The sequence below is a fragment of the Eurytemora carolleeae genome, unplaced genomic scaffold (genome assembly GCF_000591075.1).
Source record: "Eurytemora carolleeae unplaced genomic scaffold, Eaff_2.0 scaffold156, whole genome shotgun sequence".
NCBI lineage: Eukaryota > Metazoa > Arthropoda > Copepoda > Calanoida > Temoridae > Eurytemora > Eurytemora carolleeae.
The window spans coordinates 329,011-352,641 of record NW_019396479.1 but is presented as its reverse complement, the minus strand read 5'-3'; the positions used below and the strand labels follow the sequence as shown (position 1 = coordinate 352,641).

The following is a 23,631-nucleotide window of genomic DNA, read 5'->3' as shown; positions in this document are numbered from 1 at the left end:
GTCGGAGTAAATACAACAATGAATTATGGAACATTTATAAAATATATTAATTGTTACCTAACATTTAACTTAAAAGTTTCGGACACAAAATGTTCTAAGGGTAGATCTTTTGTGTTCATTTATGGCATCTTTAAATAAAGTGTCAGTTTAAGTACATACATCATACATATATCTGTTGTGATTAAAGCAAAAGTGTACAATCAAGATAATCCCAATGGGAAGAAGGGAAAACCCGGAAACTTAAGTCCCAAAACAGGTTTGTCACATCCCTCAATCATTAACCTCCATGAATGAATGCCACAGGGTCAAACTTAATATTGAAGTGGATAATGGAGGTGGGGGGGGGGGGGCACGTAGAGTCTCAAATTAAACTAGAGTGGGTAGTCTAGATAATCTACTGGTATAAGACATGAATTAACACTACTATGGACGACGTCGTTCTTCTTCTTGGTGTTGTGGTTCCTGGAGATGTGCTTGTGGAGGGCCTGGTAGGAGGGGACTAGAACATTACAGATAGGACACGTGTACCCGGGCCCCTGGATATACACTTAATATCAACATCAAATTTCAAAACAGAGATGAAAATTTATGAATGATGTCCAATTTGCAGAGACAGAATTTTATAATTATTTTATCTTTCACTTCCAAACAAACAAACTAACATGCAAGCGATCAACCATCATTCCGAAAAAGACACAACACATCAATTGGATTTAATTTAAATAGAAAAAAAGATAATTTTCTTTGAACCAATTTTTAAAACTGTTTTAATAAACCTTTTTGTATTTTTTTTCTTTCTAGAACTTTAAAACTGATCAAAAAGTGTATAAATTAAATAATTATTAAGTATTTCCTGCGAGTGCTTCATTTCTACATGATTCATAATATGTTGTTTAGTTCTACAGTTTTCAGAAATTCCAGGTTTTCAAATATTTAAAGAGATTCAGGCCGTTTTTACAGTCTCATCTTTGAAGGTTATCCTGTATTTTGGTAAATGGCTAAGGATTGAGGTGGTGTAATTTTACGATAATTTTTTGGAACTTAAAAAGTCCCATGAATTGATCTAGAAAAATCACGAGAACAGTTCTTAAAAGATCTCCAGCTTACAGCTTTCAAAGGCAATCGAAAACTAATTGGTTGAATTTTTAAAAAAAATAGCATAAGTCTACATTCTTTACAGAATGGGGGGAATTCTTCTATAAAGATTATTATTATTAAAAAGACAACCCGTCATTAAATGAATTTAAGTGCATCGTATGTCTTATATTTAGATTAACTTAAATAAAACCTATGACAAATAAAATTGGGGCCTCATAAATTTTTTCTACTGCCCTGAAAAATATTATAAAATTGAAACATTTAAAAAAATGAATTTTTGGTTAGAAAGTATCAAAAAGAATGAAAGACTTTCCTTTTGATGTCAACCAAAAATCAATTCTTAAAAATAAACACCCTTGTACTTCTCTTTTCAATATGCCATCAACGACTCACAATGAATTCTGTTAAACCCAATATCTTTGATTTCTTTGGTCTTCTATCTGAATTTTTTTTTGAAAAAGTTCAACTTAAGACTACTAGACAAGATGTTTTTAAAAGGGCTATATTTTACTAAAATCAACTCTTCCACCCCCTCTCCCTTTTTTACACAAGTGGTGTCTAAAACCTCATCCTTAATGAGCTTATAGAGATCAATGCTTGATCTACCTCGATCTTTTTTTAATCTGCAGATTAATTTAACCTTTATTCGATATCCCGCAGTGTAATCGCACCAAGTTCGGGGTTAAATGGAGGTTAGATGAGGGGAAGAATAACTTAAATGAAGTTATGGAAAGGTGTAGTTTTAAAGATCATCAAATTAAAAGTGCCAACAGTAAATATCGAGATCAAACGATCAAGATTATTTATCACAGTTCCCAACTCTGGATGATTAACCCCGAACCTGAATGTCGCTTTCTTCTAACCCATCCATTCCTTCATAATCTTCAACAGGAAACTCTTCTAAATATCCAGGATCCTACAAATAATTTAAAATATTTTTCAATACTTTTTAATATTTTAAAAATGATTTTAAGGCCCTCAAAAACGACCGAAGTTCTTCTTCGTTATTAGGTGTTGGTTGGGTACTTATATATTTACAAAATAAACTTTCCAAAGGGCATTTTTCAAAGGGCAACCAAAAAAAGCCAAAGCCTTTAAAATATAAGTGAGACAAAATTAGGTTTCGAGGACCTTTCAAATTACAATCTTTATTAATGGATTTCTTTTAATCTAATTTTTTTTGAAGGAAAATTTTTTAAAAATCTGATCGTCCATTAACTATTTCCGGCAGGTTAAGTAAGGTATTGCATTCATAATGTTTTTTGCTTAAGACATTCTTAAGATAGATAGATAGATATAAGACTGAAGATAGATAGATAAAGACTGAAGATAGATAGATAAAGACTGAAGATAGATAGATATAAGACTGAAGATAGATAGATATAAGACTGAAGATAGATAGATATAAGACTGAAGATAGATAGATATAAGACTGAAGACAGATAGATATAAGACTGAAGATAGATAGATATAAGACTGAAGATAGATAGATATAAGACTGAAGACAGATAAAATAGAAGACTAAAGACAGATAGATATAAGACTGAAGATAGATAGATATAAGTCTATATGTGGGGTGGGGTGGAAAGTGTGTGACACCAGTTCTCGTCAGATGACTGAAGTTAAGCACACTTGTCCACAGCTAGTAACTGGATTGGTGTCCAGACTGGTGTTCACGGGTTCGATTCCCGTACTCCACACAAACCTGTGGTTTCAACCCCAGACAACACCAAACTTTCGCAATAGAAAAAATTCCAAGATTTGATTGTAACAACCCGATCATGTCCTGGGGACAAACAAATCTCTTTTAAAAAAGAAACAAGACTGATAGATAAAATATAATACGTACATAAAACCATTGCTACCTGTTGGGTATTATTCACAGATAAAGCTCTATTTTCATTCGGCACATCTTCCCCAGATTGATCTTCAGGAGACGAATTCTAAATATATTAAATTCTTTTTAAAGGGAAGATCATCGTTTTTGACAGAAAGGTACAGAAGAGAATTGATAGACCATCATGTAAATACGATTTAAAAAAAGGATGCTTAAAAATCGCAAAAATCGGGACAAGTAATTTCTGATAAGTTCTCATATGCCCCATGTCAAGGTACGCACTTGAAAGATTAAATGAAAATTATGTTTAAACTGATATATTGTATAATTGTAAAAGTGACTTGCGCATTACTACTAGGGTTTGAAGCGAACGAAACTTTTCGCGAAAAAATGTGAAAATTTTCGCTTGTATTCCGCTAGTTTTTTCGCGAAATTTGGCATTTTTTCACGAAAATGAATGAAGCGAAAAATGCAAAGACAAGGGGAAATTTCGCCAAAAAAAAAATTTCAAGAAAATTTGGCATTTCACGAAAATATTTCAGCAACATTTTTTTGATGAATTTTCGCCAAAAAAATTTCATTATTTTTCAAATTCCGAATTTTTTCGCAAAATTTTCACATTTCTTAATGCGCGAAAGTTTCTCATTTTTTCGCGATTGATTTTTTCGTGATTGATTGATTTATTGATATCTATTAATAATACCAATCTAAATTACCCTGTCTACTGGTGTTCCAGGCTCATTCTTAACTGGTACTAAGCATTCATCCTGCAAACAATTGTATCATGTACATTATGTGAAGTAGAAAATGATACATGTATACTATACAGAGCTTATTGGATTGTCTCCAAGCTTTAACGCCAAAATACGCACAGAATACTCAGATAATCGTTTCCTGAATGCAAATTTTCATATTAGCCTTTTATTAATTTCAAATTTTGTTAAATAATTCGCTCTTTTTAAAATTTCTGAATACTCCCGGAGATTGTAATTTAAAGCTTTATATCACAATCCAAAATTATATGTACAGTGTAAAATACCCATTCCAGAGTAGATCCGGTATTTATTTAAAAAATATAAATTTGACAAGTTTTTATTCTTGATATTTTCTTTAATTCATATATTCATGAATATATTAGGAATAAGTTACTTAACAAAAATAAGATACTTAATAAGAATAAAATACTGTATAAGAATAAAAGATCCGTTTCGAACTTCTTGATTTAGAAGTTTACCTTATAAATACTCTTTGGTGTGCTTGAAGCTGAATGGGTAGGTTTGGTTTGGTTGGTCCGGGGTCGTTTGGCAGGGGAGGGAGATCCATAGTTAGACCTGGGCATAAACAATATTTATCGAATCGAATCGAATCAAATCAAATCAAATCAAATCAAATCAAATCAAATCAAATCAAATCAAATCAAATCAAATCAAATCAAATCAAATCTAATCAAATCAAATCAAATCAAATCAAATCAAATCAAATCAAATCAAATCAAATCAAATCAAATCAAATCAAATCAAATCAAATCTAGAATGACCTTGCATGACTTTAAATGGTCGAAACTTGACCTAATATGACCTAAAATATGACCTAAAATATGAACTAAAATCTGACCTAAAATATGACCTAAAATATGGCCTAAAATATTGCCGACTTTATCACTTGACATAAAATATCTGCTATTACTTAACTTGTTGCAGCAAAATGGCCAACTTCTACTTTTTAACCCTGACTTCAAAAGACTTCACCTGATTTGACTTAACTGCAACTGACATGACCTAACCTTAATTAGGTTTACTTAAACTGACTTGATCTAACTCCAATTGATTAGACTAAACTTCTACTGACTCGACCTAACTTAAACTGACTTGACCTCATTTCAAATAAATTGAACCTTGCTATTTTAATTTGACCTGACCTCAACTGACCTGACCCAACCTTATCTGACCTTATCCAACCTCAAATAACTTGGTCTGACTTCAACTGACGGGACCTAAATTCAACTGACTTGATTCAGATTCAACTGACTGGACCTGTGCGTAACTGAGTTGACCTACCTAGGTGTAGGGTATGATGAGCTGGTCCTGGGTCCTGAATATCCCTGACTCCTGGGACTAGTATCCTTGGTTCTACCCTGATCAACTTTATTCTCCGACTGATCAACAGTCTGACTCAATCCTTTGATCTGAATACAACAAGATCAAATATTCAATTCTTTGATCTGAATACAACAAGATCAAATATTCAATCCTTTGATCTAAATACAACAAGATCAATTATTCAATCCCTTGATCTGAATATCGTTTACAAGTCAATGACAATGGGGTTATCCTAGAATTATATAAGAAATTCTAGGATTTATCCTCCGATTCTTGTGTCAAGTTCGGGATAAAAAGAATCAATCTGAAACTCAAATTAGCAAGAAAACAATCGAGACAAAAATCCTTAAACTTAGAAGTGCAGAAGTCTTTATCCGGGATATACTATTAGCAGCTGGGATATAATATTATCACCAGGGTATAATATTTAAAAAAAATTACCTTTAACTCCTCAGCAACAGCCAGAAAGGAGGATAATTCGTCCTAGACAAATCAAAATAATACAATTAAAATATTTATTCAGAGCTCTTTCGAAATATAAAGATCGATAAATCTGGGGGTTTATATGCTCAACTTTATTTATGTTCTCGGGGGAAAAAATATTTGACATCAGAAAACAATTTTTTTTTAAATTATTTAAATTCTTTATTCCAAAATTTATTAATTTCTTCTATGAAGCGAATAAATCATTAAAAAAAATTCCCGCTCCACAAAAACATACCTATTATCAGGGGGAGGGGGGGTTTAAAGATACCCCTTGCAATACATATTAAAAAAATAAAGAAAATGTTTGTTGACATATCTGAAGATTTTATGAAATACACTGTTACCTTAAAAAAGAGACACTGAAGCGGCGACCACCAGGGGCAGATACAGGATTTAAGTGAGGGGGGGGGGGGGGCAAGATTTTTTAGGAACAAAAAATCGTGCAGCAGGCGAAACTTTTTTTTGACTTAAAAGACTCAACAAGAGTCAAAATTAATGACTAAACTAAATGACTTTTAACTTTTCACACATTATAGTTTATTATTTATTATTAAGACAGATATTTTTCCTGTTTTGCACTAGGGTTTCTTTCCCTTAAGTATGCTATTGAAAATGGGAACAAAAAATTCCAAATTCGGGGGGGCGAATGTCCTCCCCCCCCCCCCCCCCCCCCCTGGCGACCTCTTTATCACAATCGTTTTGTTTGACTTTGAATCAGAAAAATACTAAATATTTGACAAAAAATCTCCGAATCGAACTATTTAAAAAGATTTCTACAGTCGCCTCTTCAGACTCTTTCTTTGTGGGTAACTCTGTACACTGTATTGTTTACAAGATCCGCAGTACATAAGAATTTAACTGTTGTACCTGAGCTACATTTACTTCACCGTTGTACATAAAGTTTAATATTGAGAGCAGCTCCGTAAATTTAACTCCCTGAACAAGCAAAATGATTAAGAAATCAATCAATCAAAATTATTTAATCAAGCAATTTGCTGATTTAGGTATTACCAAAATGTATTTAATCAATCAATCAATCAATTAAACAAGCAGCTAGTGGATTTAGGTATTATCAAGAAATCATTTAATCAATTAATCAATCAAGCTATTAATTTATTTATGTATTGACAAGAAATCATTTAACCAATCATTCAATTTATCAAGCTACTATATTTTATTTATTAAAAAATGCATGAACTACATTTAATGCATCTACTACAAGAGTATATCAATATCTATTTTTTCTGAGTAAAAGAATTGCAGATCGTTAATTACCTTACAAACCAAAACCTTGCATGTTATAATTATTAAATTTTTAACTAATCATTGCTCTTATCATCAAAACGTTGATTAACATCATAAATGAATACATCAAGAACCAGGACCCACCTTAAGATATAGAAGTGGATGTTCATGTTTATTTTTCCTGAGCACACCTCGGAAAAATGGACTACAGGCTGACAGGATGACTTTGTGCGCCTAAATATAGTTTTTTTTTACATCGTTGATATATATTGGGTAAACTTCAGTCTGGGGCATCTATATAAATTTTATGGAGGGGGGGGGGCTACCGTTGGGGGCCAGATCCGCCCTGGAAACCTACGTTTTAATTTCAAAAGGGGGGATGGGTAGGCCTACCCGCTACATACACCCCCAGTAGCGGGCCATCAGTTCCTCCTAGTATACGTATCCGTGTTGGGTCCGTCCTAAAAAATGATTTTTTGACCCCCCCCCCCCCTCCTATCAATTTTATACATAACCACTTATTATTCATTTTTCAGCAAAAATATTATTATTTATTTTTTATTATTTTAGGTTAGGTTAAGACAATTTCTGGGCCGAGCGCTGTAACTCGGACAGGCTAGGGGGCCGAGCGCTCGGGGCGGCTAGGACAGGCTAGGGGGCCGAGCGCTACGGCGCGGCTAGAACAGGCTAAGGGGTCGGGCGCTGCGGCCACTTGATCAACTTTATCCATTTGTTAACCATGTACAAAATTGATATGAGGGGGTCCAAAAAATCGTTCTCTAGGAAATTACCCTAATGTTTATGGGAGTAAGGTGAAGACGTCTAAAGGCATGGCTAAACCTATTTTGTCGTGCATGGTTCCAGAGCCAGGGGTCCAGCGTGTTACCAGATAAAATCCAAAAAGAGTAACTTATTATAATTGTAAAAATGTACGAGGACACAAAAAACTGATACATTGATAAAAACCTCACTTAGAATTGAGAGGCGCAAAGCGTACCTGAATCTGTTCATCTTCGGATGCCAGAGTGACATCGAAAAATTCGCGTTCGTGACGAATTTCTTGAAAAGCCGCGCCGATATTTACATGGAAATCATTCCATTTCAAACAAAACTTTTCTGTTGAACCCATGATGCTTGTCGCCACCTTTCTCACATTATCATTATTATGAGTCTTGAAAAGATCAGCCTGTTAAATAGTTCATATACTTAAATTCTTCTAAAGAGTGTTCTTTGTTTGTTTTTATTTGCCTTTCAACAAGACAAACATGCGCCTTTAGATAATAATGCCGCGAAATCTTCTGGTAGACCAAAATAGTCGTCTTTGCTGAATGTCTTTAAATGGATTGTTTTACATCCGTCCTACGATACTTCGGACCTACCTGCAGTTCCGCAGTTGGTTTACAGAAGCTTCGAGCTGCTGTTGGTCCGATGTACCATAGGTCGGATACACACTTCATTGGAAAACAACTAATGTATCCGACCTAAGATCTGAATTATGTTATTTGAAATTGTACATGATATTTAAATTGATCACTAAGTACATTTGTTCAAATGTACTAATTTATTTCTTTAACTTTTTAGTGCCTTATAATGAATGTTGTTCTACTGAACATTCCCAGATAGCAAAATAACTGATTTTGGTTATACTGCCTCGTATATACGAGGCTTCGCCAGAGTTGGGCGGAGCTCCGATCATCATCCAATGTAGGTCCTGGCGGTATAGTAAACGGCACCCACCAAGATCTGTCGTACATACGATGTAGTATATACTACAGCGCAGATATGATCTCCCACATCTGAACACTTCGATGTCGGTACCATGTAGTATATACTAAATCGAATTCTTTCTCACCGATGTCTACATTCTATACAAAGGGGACATTTTCACCGATGTCTACATTCTACATCGGATAGATGCTTCTTGTAAAAAGATTGCATATTATATAAATTCGTCTTCACTTCACCATTTTATTACTGTATGTTACTGTAAATGGAAGGAAGAAATAAGAAGAGAAAAAAAGGAAGAAAGAGAAAGTGAGAAAAGAAGATTTATTTTGGAAAGCACTGTATATTTATGAAAAGTAGTCATCATTTACCATATTACTTTGGGGAGCACTGAATATTTAAGAGCAGTCGTCTATGCTTACCATATTATTTTGAGGAGCACTGTATATTTAAGATAAGTTTTCAATTATTATTATTTTATTTTGGGAAGCACTGTAGTGTATATTTTGAAAAGTAGTCAATACTTACCATTTTATTTTGGAGAGAACTGTAAAATTATGAGAAGTTGTCTTCATTTACCATTTTATCATGTATACAATTAAGGTGGAGAAAAAGTTACAATTCTTTCTTTTTATAACCCATATTTAGACCATGAATGGTTCCTCCACCCCCACGAAATGTTAGTTTATTTTCATATCCCTTTTCCACGTACTGCACCTAATAACAAGATCAGTGTAGTTGACTAAGCAAAATACACACGTCAGAATCTAGCGTACATTTTCCTCCAAATGTCCTGATGGGAAAATATCTGTCTTAATAAACTATAATGTGTGAAAAGTTAAAAATCTAGTATTTAGTCTTTAGTCATTAATTTTGACTCTTTTTGAGTCTTTTAAGTCAATTCTTAATTATGAATTTTTTTGTTCCTAAAAAATCTTGCCCCCCCTCACTTAAATCCTGTATCCGCCCCTGACAATGGGGCTCCTTGGTTGGATTCACATCAGGCTCCTCTTGGTTGGATTCAAATCAGGTTCCTTGGTTGGATTTACATCAGGCTCAAAGGTTGGATTCACAATGGGGCTCCTTGGTTGGATTCACATCAGGCTCCTTGGTTGGATTCACATCAGGCTCCTTGGTTGGATTTAAATGTAAACAAACACGCCAGTTGTGTTGTGAATCCGGAGCTTAGAGGTCGGTATAAACATGTTTACTTCTTTATTCTTGGCGTAAAAATGAGCCTTAAACTTTAATGAGCCAAAACTTTAATGTTTTACGTGAAAAGTCGTAAAATGTTATTATCTCTGATTAGAATCTTTATTTCTATCTTTGTGGATTGCCGGAGATAATTGAGATTTGAGATTTAAAAATTTTTCTTAAATTCTTAATAGAATCCTTAGAATCTTTATTTCTTTAAATTGTTGAAGTTAATTGAGGTTTAAAACATTTGATTCTCTTAAATAGAATCCTTAGAATCCTTATTTCTTGGTTTTCTTAAATTTAACATTATAATAATTTGTTTGAGCTAAATACAGTTTTAAGAGTTACGTTTTTACTTAAAGCTAATGATTTTTATATTTAGCGACGACTGAATTGAATTGGATTGATTGGATTGAATTGAATTGAGCTGAATTGAAACTGAAAGACGGGACATTCTGGTTTGGAGCCTGTTCTTTGATTGCATCTTTATTGCCAGTTCATCTCTTCATCTGTGGTTCTGCCCGGAAAAGTAAGCATAAACCTTTATTTAAGTTTACTTGAAGTTTGCCTTTTTTTTGGAAGTTTCCGCAACCCATGAAATTTGCCTTTTCGGAAGTTTCTGCAACTCAATTCTTTTGCAATTAATGAAATTTGCCTTTTTGGAAGTTTCAGCAATTCATTCCATTTCGCAACGTTTTGCCACATTTTGCAACGTTATTGCAACTTTTGCAGCGATATCTTTAATTTTTGCAACGTTATTGCAACCTTTCTTATTTATTGCAACTTTTACATTGCAATTATTGGCAAAATGCTTTAAGTTCGCCAATTTTATTCATTGCATTTATTATGCAAAAGTTTTACCATGCAATTTATTACATGGTTTTAATTTGAGAGATACAGTGGTCTTCATAATTACCGAGTTTTTTCTCAAGAGTATTACTTTTAAAAGTACAGTGGTCCTCATAATTACCGAGTCACCAGTGCATTAGTTAATGCTAATAAAATGGTTAAATAGCCATAATAATTTATTGATTAGCACCATTATTGCATTCCAATTAAAGTAAACAGAGTTGAGTTTGGTTAATACCATGATTTAAGCTTTAAACTTATGAATTATAAGCTTAACTTTAGCTTCTTTACAGCTGTAGCTATTGGACCTTTTATGGGACCCTTATGGCTGTAAACTTTTAAATGCTTGTTTAACCCAACTTTTGTTTAGTTCGGAAGAGTCTTGCGAGTCTGTCAGTGCCACAGAGCTCTCTATTTTCAAGAGTGGAATTTATACATATTTGTATTTAAAGTAATAAATTATTGTTCAGTTATTCTTGTTTCATTTTAAAACCACATATACAGAATCACTTTAAATTTCCTGCTATTGCAGACAGGGTATTATTTTTCTGCAACAATGATTCATTCTTGTTAAATTTTCTGATTTGTCCCCCAAATTGTAATTTAGACCCATTGACGCGGTCTAATTTGATGTGGGACACCCTGTATGTAGACCTGTTATGTTTTAACTTACATAGATTATTTGATCTTACAGAATTCATAATTTGAAATATCTTATAAGGTATTCGAAAAAATGGTTGCAAAGATAGGTATTAGAGAATCAGAGTTAGTGGCAAAGACTCACTTCCGTTGGGGGAAACTTATCAAATGGTTGAACAGGTTTTTTGAACCAAAAATGTCCATGTCTGTCCATTTACTAAGAAATATGTGAGTGAATTTTGGGTTTTATAAAAAGTTATCAAAAGTTAGTGACTATGAATTTATTACTTTCACATGACCTCTTCTCGATCCAAGTATTGTTTGTATACCTTTGATTCTTGCCGGTTAATGTCGTCATCATTTGTTTATTGAATACAAGAACTCTTATATATACTAACAGAAAAACCTGTAAATACTTTTTATTTATTTATACATATTTCTAGGTTTGCAAAACATCAAAATACGTATTTAACATCCATGCAAAGGACATACTTTCTTTTGTAAAGATTTCTTTGGTAAAAATATTGACATATGTTAGGCAAAAATCTAACAATTCTTTATTTGGTAAATTTAGGAATTTTTCAGTTTACATAAGCTGAAGAACAGAACAGAGCTTATACTTATTGAACATATTCTTAAATGCAGTTAAGAATTATTTAACATTGTATGAGACAAAGTATTTGTATTTTAAAAACTGACAATTAATTCAATTCTTTGGTATTACATTTATGTATTATTGGGTACAATTACATATGTTCAGACATATGGACTTAGACAAAATACTTTGTATGAGATGTTTCAGTTTACCGTAAAATCCAGAGATAATTTCAAGGATGCTCGAGGGGAAGAAAGCTTAAGCTGCCAATTTTTCCAGAAGCATATTCTGAGTTGAAGCATTTTTCGAAATTTCTTCTTTGAACTAATTTTCATAAATATTGGTAACCAAAAATAGATACCTAACAAAATTTGTTGGTATAAAATTTACTTAATTATTGTTTAAAACCACGGACTACACAGACTACACAGAATGCTCATCCATGCTCTACCTGGATAGGCTGAGCAGGCCCATAGTGTCCTGGCACGCCATGCTATGATTCCATGTAATATTTTAGACTGGCATCTCTCGGCCACTTGTTGCATTCAGGGGTTAAGTTTTACAACTTTATAAAGAAATACTTCAATTTTAAACATAAAACATAACGTTTATGAATATTGTCTATTTTTAAAGATTTTGCATTTCCTATTCAAAGGATCCTTAAATATCCCTGAATACAGATGTCTCCTGATTGGCCGTGTACAGTACTTGTACACAATAGAACATGCTGTGGAAAATATCGCATATTATAGGTTTTAATCTATCTCTGTAACGACTGTAACTCTCTTATCTCTGTTAAAAACCTAGATATTTAGAAATATATCTCGGTATGAATTATATGTATGGGGTAAAAATATGTTTGTTAAAACCTTAACACCTAGAAACTTTTTAAAGTAAAGAAAAGAAATTAGATCCTAGATACTTAGAAAAATTACTTGGTATAAATACATACGTAAAAATATGTATCTTTAAAACCTTTTGAAAATGCTTGACGTGTGATAAATTTGTAAATAAATGTAAATCTATTTATGTCTTACAATTACTTCCATTCTTGGTTCTCAGAGTATAAGAACTGTGTAACTTTTACAAATTACATCAGCTTTAAACTTTGTATGTAAAATGTTGTCAATTTGTCAACAAACATTCTGCAACGGCTGATACAAGGGGGAGAGGCCGTTTTACAATATAAACGGCTGATACAAGGGGGGGGGGTTCTACAATATAAATGGCCGATACAAGGGGGGGGTTCTAGAATATAAAATGCCTTCCTTTCCCCTCCCTTCATTTTTGTACAGCTAAAAATAAATCGAAAAACTCTTTTCTAATTATATAAATGTTTTAGAAATTTATTTTTAATAATTGAAATAAATTTTTCACTAAATTCTTTGATGAAACACTGTATCAGAAAGTCTTATTGAAATGTGGTTTACACTCTACCTAAAGTATATATGTATAGTAAAGTATAGATTAATTGTTAAGACTGGCAAATATGATTAAATATTTTGATTCTATTTTATACTTTGGATTATGTTGGACAAAGGACTGGACCACTTGTCACAAACTCTAACGTTTCAATTTCTTTATTTTGAAAATTCTAATATTTTATAACCAATCAATCAATTTTCCTTTGTAAAACATTTAAGTTTAAAAAAAAATATTAAGATTTAACAAAAAAACATGACTTAATTGACTATATTGACCAAATTGACTAAATTGACTATTTTTTCATTTTTACTCCACATTGCCGGGCCGAGGCAGTACCCTATAGCGTTTAGAAACTGTCAAACCGCCTTTTACATTGCACTACTTTAGCCTCTTCGGCTTTTACACCTTTGAGTTCTGACAATTTATTCCGTAGGAGAGTGCAGAAGGTAGCTCGTTTTGTGGGCCTACTGCATACCCTACCCTCCGAGTTAACAGAGCTATGCATTTAAGGGTTAGGTCTCCAATCAAACCCGGTTAAACCCGGTTGTGTTTGTGTGAGTAGTTCCCCCCCCCCCCCCCGGTGTTGTTTGCTTGCTTGGGGGCGCCAAATGTCATTTGCAGTTACAGGTGTGTGTTAGGCGCTGAAGTTGACGTCATATCCAAATAAGGATATGGGGTCACACACTGTTGTGCATTTGCTGGGTTTGCCCTCCCAGTCTCTTCCCTCCTCCTACTACTTCCTGTACCCCAAACTAACCCTATCGTAAGTCTGTATGATTGTCCATGTCGTTGTTAGCGTCTGGATGCTGATTTAGTGCTTGAGAGAGGTACCCAACCCCTGTCTGCTAAGTAGCTTCTTAGTGCAGGTAGACCAGCCACCTCTAAAATTGATGGTGAATCCATGTACTTCTATCTCTTCCACTGATGCACCACTAACCCGGAGAGCCTACTCCTTCACGTACCTTCTCACAGCGTTCTTGTCATAAAGCAGTCACCTTCTGTCTATACCTTTCCTCTGGGTTGCAATTGTCTCCACAGCTTTGTCTCTCCTCCAAGCAACAATGTCCGTTTTGACAACTGTTCCTTCAGTCGTGTTCTTCGGCTCCAGCAGCTGAACTGTATATCCTACTCTCTGTAACCCCAGTCTGACTAGTTTAACAATTCCATCGTGTCTTTTGACTCTCAAGCCATGAGTTAACTGACACATTTGACTTTTGTCAGTCGTGTTAGCTGTTTGCTTGTCCAATCTGCAGGTCGGGGCCCCTCTGTCCCCCCTCACAGGCGTCTTCATGGCATTACATCGAACCCTTTTTTTTAAAACAAAATATTTATTCTTATTTCTTATCCTTTACATGTATACAGTTTTATTACATAATATATATTACATATATTACATTGATGGGTAACGGAAATGAGTTTTTATATTTTATGTGCAACTAGCTGAAATGCTGACGTTGCCCTTTTTAAAAAGAAAATACATTGCATGTTGCAGAGATATAAAACATGTTAATATTTACTTTAATGCAATCGAAAACGCATATAATACATTACATTTTGATGATTCTATACTTTATGTTTAGGACAACATTTTTAGAGAATATTAAAAAACATATTATAAAGAACAAACTGCATGTTACAGGAACATATTTATAGTCACGATGCCTTGTAATAAAAGGATGGAGTGTCAAGTTTTTTTTTAAGGCACCACATATTTTCTACTATGAGTAAGAATATCGTAAATGCTTATCATGGAAGAAAAATCAGAAGATTTAATACTTTATATTTAGGATGGTATTTTTGGAGAATACTAAGAGACATACTTTAGGACATGATAATTTGTGTATCACATATAAACATTTTGTAGTCGGTTTATTCAGTAATGTCCAGAAGAACTTGCATGTAACAGAAACCATATCAGAGCATTCAAATAATTCTAGAAAAAATTTTATATAGCAGAAGCCGCATTTGAGCATTTGAATAATTTTAACCAGGACAGTATACCATAATTCGAAATTATATCAAGTTTGGTATATGGAATACACTTTGTAGAACTAAGTAGAGACGTAGCAGGGGATGATCTTAAGAGCTGTGGGTGCTTCTGATAAACAGTTTACTCCTGTTCAAATATTGTGTAAATGTTTGTTTATTGGGTTGAAAACATTTTGCATATGAAATTATTACTTGAGCAGTAAAATATGTATGTAATGTAGAAGCTTATATGTCTCCGGGGAACTAATGATCATATTTTACACTAGGAATGTTTACAATGCGCTTATTTTATACTGTAGTGTATGTATTTTAAGTTTACAGAAATTTATCCTTAGGATTTAATTTGTGTTCCTATGCAGTGGTATTCTCGTACTATATTATGAGTATAGGGTGTAATAGACCTAAGTAACATGAAAATCTATGTATTGCAGAGTTCATATAAAATATCTCCAGCTTCAACTGCCCAGGTCATCTCTTTCTATGATAAAAGTACAAAATTATGTTCCAATTAATTAGAAAGTATATGAAAATGTACACAAGTCTATAGTTCTCTATATATGTATGGAATGCAGTACACAGTATGTGTACTGTTCAGATTCACAGGTTTCTAAGATCACAGTTTTTATAAATTATAAATTTCTATCTTAATCTTATCAGTAGAAGGAAAACTTTTTTAGACAAGGATTTCTACCAGAATTAGAGCAATTTTAGCTTGAGGAAGTAAGAAAGACCTTTTCTTTTACATATTGCATTAATCCCTGGGATTATTACTTTTGTTATTTCAGATCAAGCTTATAATCGGAGCTGGTTCTTCTGAGTTTCAGTTTGCACATCACAAAAAGTGCTTGGACCTAGACAAAGATAAAACCAACTAATATAATTAAATAAAATTCCCATTGGAATTTTAAGTTTACCGGAAATAGTTTGGAGTAGAGTGTGAGTGATATGGTTTCTGCTCCTCTGGATCTCGCTGAGAACAAAATAGGAAGGTTCCCAGAAGCAGTCATTCTTAATATCTTCTGACGTAACCATAGTCGACTCGAGGGTGTATCTGAGGTTTATCAGTCCTCCCTTACTCTGACATGTTCTTTAATTCTGCTTCCAGCGTACCCTTTATAAATGTATAAAACGTTTTTAAAAAGTGCATTTTGAGTGAAATGTAATTAATCTCTCAGTGAAAGAGTGACAATTTTAAGGGATGCACCTTTATCTAAAACTAATTATTTTGCGTTAAGGGGTAAATTTCTTTGCTCATTTTAATATTCAATCAATTAATTAAATTTAGAGATATAAAGACAATTAGAATAAACAAGAACAGAAATAGACCTCATGTATAAATTGGATTAGAGTAATTTACTTGGGGACTAATTACTTTGCATTAAGGTTTAAATTTCTTTATTCATTTTACTCCTCAATCAATCAATTAATTAAATTTAGGGATGTAAAGGCAATTAGAATAAGCAAGAAATAGACCTCATAAAAAAGGATTATAGTAATTTACTTGAGGACTAATTACTTTGCGTTAAGGGTTAAATTTCTTTGTTCATTTTACTGCCCAGTCAATCAATCAATTCATTAAATCCCCTGTTTAAGGTTATACAGACAATCATAATAAATTAGAACAGAAATAGACCTCATGTATAAATATGATTATGGTAGTTTACTTGCAGACCTGTATTTTTATTGTTTCTATACTGGGATTATTGGATGTAAGCTGCATCCAAATAGACAATCACTTAATTAATAGAAAGCATCTGACAGGTTTGACATTGATTCATTAATGCTTCAATCATGCTTTTGGACGATTGTTTTGACAATTATTTTTACCATTCATTCATTGTACAAGTAGAGAAGTTCTGCAGGTAAAATTGTAGATGTGAAGGAGTAATGCACAGGTTAAGAAAAAAGATTATAATTAACTTTTTTACCTTAGTCGACTCGAGAATGATAACTTAGGTTTTATAGTCCTCCCTTACTCTGGCTTGGTCTGCTCCCAGTGTGTCCATAATAAAATGTATAACATATATTTATAAGTGAAAGTTAAGTGAGCTTAAAGTTAGTTTTTTGGAAAATGATAAGAAGAGACTCAGGGAAAAGAAATCAGTGAAAAGTACTAGAGATTGTAATCCTATTTTGAAATAATTAATTTACGTTGGAGTTACGCCTTCCAATGTCCATTTTATTACTCAATCAACCAATTAATTGGATATGTATTATTATTGTTACTATTCTGAGATAATTAAACTTACTTTAGCGTATAATTTTTCTTGGCAGTAATTTTTCGTTATTTAAAAATACACCTGATCAAAGCAGTTCATTTTGACTATAGATGTACACATGGAGCAATTCTGCAGATTAATTAGCAGAAGGCAGAGGGTAATTTTCGGGGTTACTAATCAGAAGGGTTATAAATGATTGGAAAAAAAGGATGCTTGTGGAAAATACTATCTTGCATTTTTAAGCAATATTTTGAGGAGAGGAAACTTTTAAGACTAATACAATTTAGAGAAGGACTAATACAGTTTAGAGAAAAAACATTGAACCTTTAATGCCTTGACAAACTCCCCTCCTTTGGCTGGAAATAAAGGCTCTGTGATCCACCCATCCCCAAATCCAGTGTGATACTGCAAACCTCATCCGTCAGTCTTAGTAATCAACTCTTCTCTCCAGGCTCTCCGTTCAGATTGCCTGTTGGTAATTTGGACATCTTTTTACACTACTCGCTAACCTTACAGCCGCCTCCTTGGTTCCAGACGATACCATTATCTTGATTAATGGATGGTCCGACTGTGTCATCTTAACTAGTCTGCTCCTCCTTAGCCTAGGGATCCGAGTAACCATAGATGGAATTCCTAGTCCTTCATCAGCAGTGTTGGCATGAAACATAGCTGTTGGGAGTATCGCTTTGTAGATGTAGCCATCTCCTAACGTATCTCCTTACTGTCCGGTCTAAATTTAGAAAAGTTTTAAGACTCACATGGACCAACACTAGTGAGTGTAGTAGTCCTCCAATCATGTTCACTTTAAGTGCATGCAGTCAAACAATGGGGCAGACTTCTGGCATCCTTGCCTTATTCCCATGGTTTGCTTGATTTTCTTTTTGCTTCCTTTGAATTGAATCTTAGCTTCTTCGTATATGAGAGCTATATACTCCCACATGAACGCTGGTATTCCAATCCTCTCTGCGGCTTGCAGAAGGCTAGTGTGAGCTAAGTAATCAAATGCCTTGGCCACGTCCATAAATACCAGAAACAGATCATCCTTCCTGGCCTTTGCACCTTTTATCAGGCGTTTGATAATAAATGCGTTTTCCGCTATACCGTCTCGCAGCAGAAAAGCCTTCTGCCTTTTACTAAGAGGGAGCCTAACTAACCTCTTAGCCAATATACAGTGGTATAGCCTTAGTAACTGTTATAACTGTTACTGTTATAGGCCTGTATTGCCCTGGATTCTCAGGTTTTGCGTTCTTCGGTACTAATGTTACATTTCCCAGTGGAAGAGCAGTAACATTGGATGGAGTATTTGTATTGAAATTTTCACCACATCAGACTTCTTTAACCCATCTGGTCCTGGAAAATTATCTTTTAGACTAGTACTAGTATCTGAAGGTGGATTAACAGTATCGATCTTCACTATGCCTTCTGGTTTTCTGGAGAAGATACTAGCCCAATACTTCTCTAATTCTTCCTTGGGTATTGCCTGAGTAACTTCTAGATTCCCAGATAGCACTGCTTGGATGCAGCGTGTCTCAATTTTGCCTTCTCATGTTTTTTACTTATAAACGGTTGTTTCTTGTCATGTCATGTCGATCTGTTGCTGTCTCTCACTCAAAGCGTCTCTCCTTAGGTGTGCCAGTCCTGTCGCCCTCCCTTCAGTGCCCATTAGTGGGTTCTGTTGGTCGTTCTGTTGTTCTGGTTCCATCCTTTGGTTCAGACTTCCTTGAGTCCTGTACAGTGTCCTAGATGCTGGACCACTCCTAGATGGCCCTTGACCCTCACCCCTGCCCTCCTCTCCCTCCACTGAAGCCCCTTCTCCGTCGTCTCCAGCGATGCACAAACCTTCTGCAACAATCTTCGCCAATTCAGTCTTTACAAGCTCCTTATAAGCCTTGTTCCTTCTCTGCCCTTTAATAGCTTCCAGAGATCTTCCCAGACAGAGTGGTAGTAGAGCTTCAATCATGAACTGTGCTCCTTTCTTCATCAATGCAGCTTCCTCCTCTGCTAAGTCTAATAACTCAGCTGGTGTCCATCGCACCAATCTTCTGCTATTATGATCCTCCTTAGTCGCCAGATCAGCTACTTCTTTATGTGTCCTTGCTATATGCACCGCCAGGCCCCACCCGGTCCCAAAAGTTCTATCACAAATAACACATATCACTCCTCCCTCCCATGCTCCCTCCCCTTGCTTCTCCACCTCCCCTCCCTCCCCCACCCTCACTTGGGTGTTCACCCCCCAAGGGGAATCCCCCGGGAGATATAGAACGTCCATAGTCCTCGCATGAGTCGTCATGTGAGTCCGTCCAGTTTTGTTCTGTACTTAAGTTCATCTTGTGAATCACCCTCTAGTACGGGCACAGGGGTGAGGACCCTGGACTGTACCCCAACTGTAAGTTAGTAAGTGTGTCACAGTCAGAAGTGCGGCCTCACATTTGTTTTGAGATATACCAACCAGATCTCATGTAGGTAGGTGAGATCCCAAATATAGACCAGTCTTCCATGGTGTTAGCATCCACTGCTGCCACAGATGCTAGGGAGTATTTATGTTTCACCACCGAAATTCATCAGCCAAAACCACCAGTCACTATGCGCTCACTTAAGAAAGTGACTAAAATGACTAAATTGACTAAATTGACTAATTTGACTAAATTGACTAAATTGGCTAAATTGACTAAATTGACTAAATTGACTAAATTGACTAAATTGACTAAATTGACTAAATTGACTAAATTGACTAAATTGACTAAATTGATTAAATTGACTACATTGACTAAATTGACTAGATTGGCTAAATTGACTAAATTGACTAGATTGGCTAGATTGGCTAAATTGACTAAATTGACTATATTGACTAAATTGACTAAATTGAATGTGAATGTGAATGTGAATGTGACTATTTCATCCAAAATGTAAAATTCTTTTTGCACCAGGAAAATAATATACAGTAGCAAATTAGAAGCAACATTGATTAAAGAAAAAAATTGAAAAAATCTAAACTCATTTAGGAATTACCAATTTAAAAAAAACTTCGATCATATCATAATTGAGAGTCAAATTTTCTATTTTTTCATCGCTGAATATCGCCCTTTTTTGGTTATTAAATGAATTGAATGAATTGAATGAATTGAATGAATTGAATGAATTGAATGAATTGAATGAATTGAATGAATTGAATGAATTGAATGAATTGAATGATTTTGAATGAATTGAATGAATTGAATGAATTGAATGAATTAAATGAATTATATGAATTGAATGAATTGATAGAATTTGATGAATTTAATTAAATTAATGAATTGTATAAATTTAATCAACTGAACTAATTGAATCAATTGAATAAAATGAATCAATTGAATCAATTTAATCAATTGAATTAATTGAATGAACTGAATGCATTACATAAATTGAATGAATTAAAAGCAAATGAATTGAATTAACAAAATGAATTTAGTGAATTAAATAAATTGAATTAATTAAATGAATTAGACTTTGAACGGTTCAACTAATTTTGTTTTTCATCAAATTTGGTCTCAAATGTGGTAGATTTTAATGAAGCCAAGTTTTAAGTCTGATTTAAGTAACTATTGTTTTGGAAACTTTTGTATTTGTTTTATTCAGACAATTTTCTTCCCGAAACAGAAATGCGCAAGTCACTGCATACAGAAACCAGAGTTGAAAATAAAAAATTTCAGAAAGAAGATGATTGATATCCGTATCTCTCGCATTCTTAATAAAAACACTTTTAAGGGTACTGTACTGTACTGTACTGTACTGTACTGTACTATACTGTACTGTACTGTACTGTACTGTACTGTACTGTACTGTACTGTACTGTACTGTTGTTATGATCAAACATGATAATCTGTAAATAAAGAGTCCATTAAAAATAAGTCTATACAGTTGAAGAAGAATTCACATTTCCTTAGATCCAAAGTATTTGGTTGCCTCAGGACAGACAAGAGCAAAATTTTGCGTTTCAAGATTAAATAAATATAGCTGGGGGAAGGTTGAATTTCATATTTGTACAAGAAAACATTATAAAGGGTTTCCCATAAAGGATGAGACTTCAGAGACGACTGTACAGTATTTATATTGTCTATTTCCTTTTACTTATAGGATTTTCGTCATCTGTTAACTGGTTTCTTTCGTTGCCATGTCAATAAATAATCCATTAAAAGACATTATTCAAAACAAAAGACTCAATTTAACCTTGTAACTGACATATTTTATAAGTATGAGGTCGTCATTACAGTCTCATTCTTTGTGGTTAACCCTGCATTAAATAATTATTAAATTATCTGAAAGAAATTAGATCCTGAAAATTGGAAAACTCATGTTTGAGTAACCCACCATAAAAAGAATGGCATGTCTGATTTACAACTGTTCTCTGTAAACCTGTGTGTGATCATCAATGACGATACAATCCTTAATTTCTAGATTAAAATTGAGTTCCAGGAAATGAGTGTGCCCATCAATGGCTTTCCCGAACTTTTAGAGTTTCTAGATTCCCTAAAAATAAATAGCAAGAGTTTTTTTTAATATAGAACAGCTAGATGTATAGAAAGGAACTTAGTTTTTGCAACAAACTCAAATTTTCTAATACCTATATTTTTGCAATCTGATGCATGGTGTAAATCTTTGTCATTTCAATCTTATAATATTTGATCTGACAGAAGTCATATTTTGAAATATCAGAGGTCTGTGACATTAGGTTGCAAAGATATAAGGATTTGAAAGTTGGTGTTTGTAGCAAAGACTCAATTCCTTATGACAATTTTACAAACGCTTTTGTGCATAACATATGTAGGCACTTGATTTAAATGCAAGAAAAGAAGGATATCACCACTACCCTTGATCAGTGATCAGTCAGGTTTAAATGGTACCTATGTAAATCAGACATGTAACAGGAAGAGTTAATTAAAATTACGTCTGTAGTCCCTTTCTGCCCGTATGTCTGTAGTCCCTTTCTGCCCGTATGTCTGTAGTTCCTTTCTGCTCTGAAAAATGCTGCTTGAACATTGCATATTAAATTCTATTTATCTATACATCAACTCCAAACATTCTTGCATCTAAACTTTGCTTTTCAAGTTTAAACTTAAGCCTTATATATAGAAATAGAATCTTCAGAGAGGTAAAGCACTCAGCTCGGCGTTGCCTAGGTTTATATTATTATACATATTTACTCGGGGACCTCCCTTTGCCCGTGTTACCCAGGGAATTAACAAAAATCCAAAATGTTGTCAGCCCATGCCAGTATGTCACCCCGGGATAACCAGCTACCCATAGGTTTTCTGAAAAAATTTCAGCCAATTTTTAAATACTCAAAATTTAATCTTTTTTTGGACTATAAGCCAAAGATGTGCAGGAAGAGGGCAGATTTCTTTCGTCAAAATATTGTTTTTCTACATGTGTACTGTACAGTAGTTGTACAGTAATATATAACAAAAGATGTAAATCAGATTTTTAAGCACTCAGATTTCAGTAGGGTTTGTTTAGGTGTGAATCCTATTTAAAACGTTGTTTGTTCTTCAGTGTGTATGTATTTTGCATAAATACCAATTATTATCTTCCACAAAAATAGAAAATGTGGGAACAAGAAATTAAAAATCTGAAATCCAGTAGTTACTAGTTCGTAACCCCATCACAATGGGGCGGGGGGATTTTCCGCATCACCCCCTGTGGTTTTTTAAAATAACTCAAAAACGACTTACATTAGAACGCTACAACTTCTTCATTTTTTCAACATCATAGTTGTGAGCAAATTTTGATAAAATTTGTTTTATGCATAGGATAGGGTGGAGGATAGTCAAACAGCGGGTCGTTGTTGTTTCAAAAAAATCAGAAAAGGTTAATACATTTTTTTTATTAATTAGGCTACAGGGCTAAATTTATATAATTAAAAAGCACTTGAAAAATGGATGTATTTCGATGTACTTTTTGAACTTTTTCTAAAATCCTGCCTTGCATACTAACCATTAAAGATAGTTAGAGGTCTGAATTTTTTTAATGGGAAGGCCTTGCAAATTTGGGCTAGGGACATGTATCACACTCCCTTATCTAAACCCTCCGGGCAAATTCATAGGGGAGGGGGGGGGGGGAAAACACTTCCCCCCTATCTTTATCAGACAAAAATATGCCTAAACCTATTCTGAGCTGTGCTATAGAGATGCTATTAATTTCCATGAAATGATGCCCACTCCTAAACGTCCTGTTCCCTCATTTGGCCTCTAA

At 34.0% G+C, this 23,631-nt stretch overlaps 1 protein-coding gene and 1 long non-coding RNA gene across 2 annotated transcripts; one reads left to right on the top strand and one right to left on the bottom strand.

The window, feature by feature from the left end:
* Window positions 1–371: 371 nt before the first annotated feature.
* On the bottom strand, window positions 372–8,037 carry LOC111704022 (broad-complex core protein isoforms 1/2/3/4/5). The gene is made up of 10 exons (XM_023476133.1): window positions 7,763–8,037; window positions 6,910–6,999; window positions 6,388–6,456; window positions 5,476–5,517; window positions 4,993–5,120; window positions 4,170–4,266; window positions 3,652–3,702; window positions 2,964–3,041; window positions 1,940–2,014; window positions 372–536 (listed from the first exon to the last, which is right to left on the bottom strand). Exons 1-10 carry the CDS (start codon window positions 7,892–7,894, stop codon window positions 372–374), a joined length of 927 nt encoding a protein of 308 aa, XP_023331901.1. The 5' UTR covers window positions 7,895–8,037.
* A 1,610-nt stretch (window positions 8,038–9,647) lies between these two features.
* On the top strand, window positions 9,648–11,009 carry LOC111704024 (uncharacterized). Its single transcript, XR_002765730.1, has 3 exons — window positions 9,648–9,681; window positions 10,070–10,216; window positions 10,907–11,009. It is a non-coding gene; the product is annotated as an uncharacterized LOC111704024 (long non-coding RNA).
* Window positions 11,010–23,631: the final 12,622 nt, after the last annotated feature.

What these genes read in the sequence shown, in the direction of transcription:
- LOC111704022 (XM_023476133.1), bottom strand. Translation starts at nt 7,894, where the DNA reads ATGGGTTCAACAGAAAAGTTTTGTTTGAAATGGAATGATTTCCATGTA. An exon ending in TCATCATACCCTACACCTAG is followed by an intron (nt 4,267 to 4,992) that starts GTAGGTCAACTC and finishes GTTTATGCCCAG; the next exon opens with GTCTAACTATGGATCTCCCT. An exon ending in CTGTGAATAATACCCAACAG is followed by an intron (nt 2,015 to 2,963) that starts GTAGCAATGGTT and finishes AATTATTTGTAG; the next exon opens with GATCCTGGATATTTAGAAGA.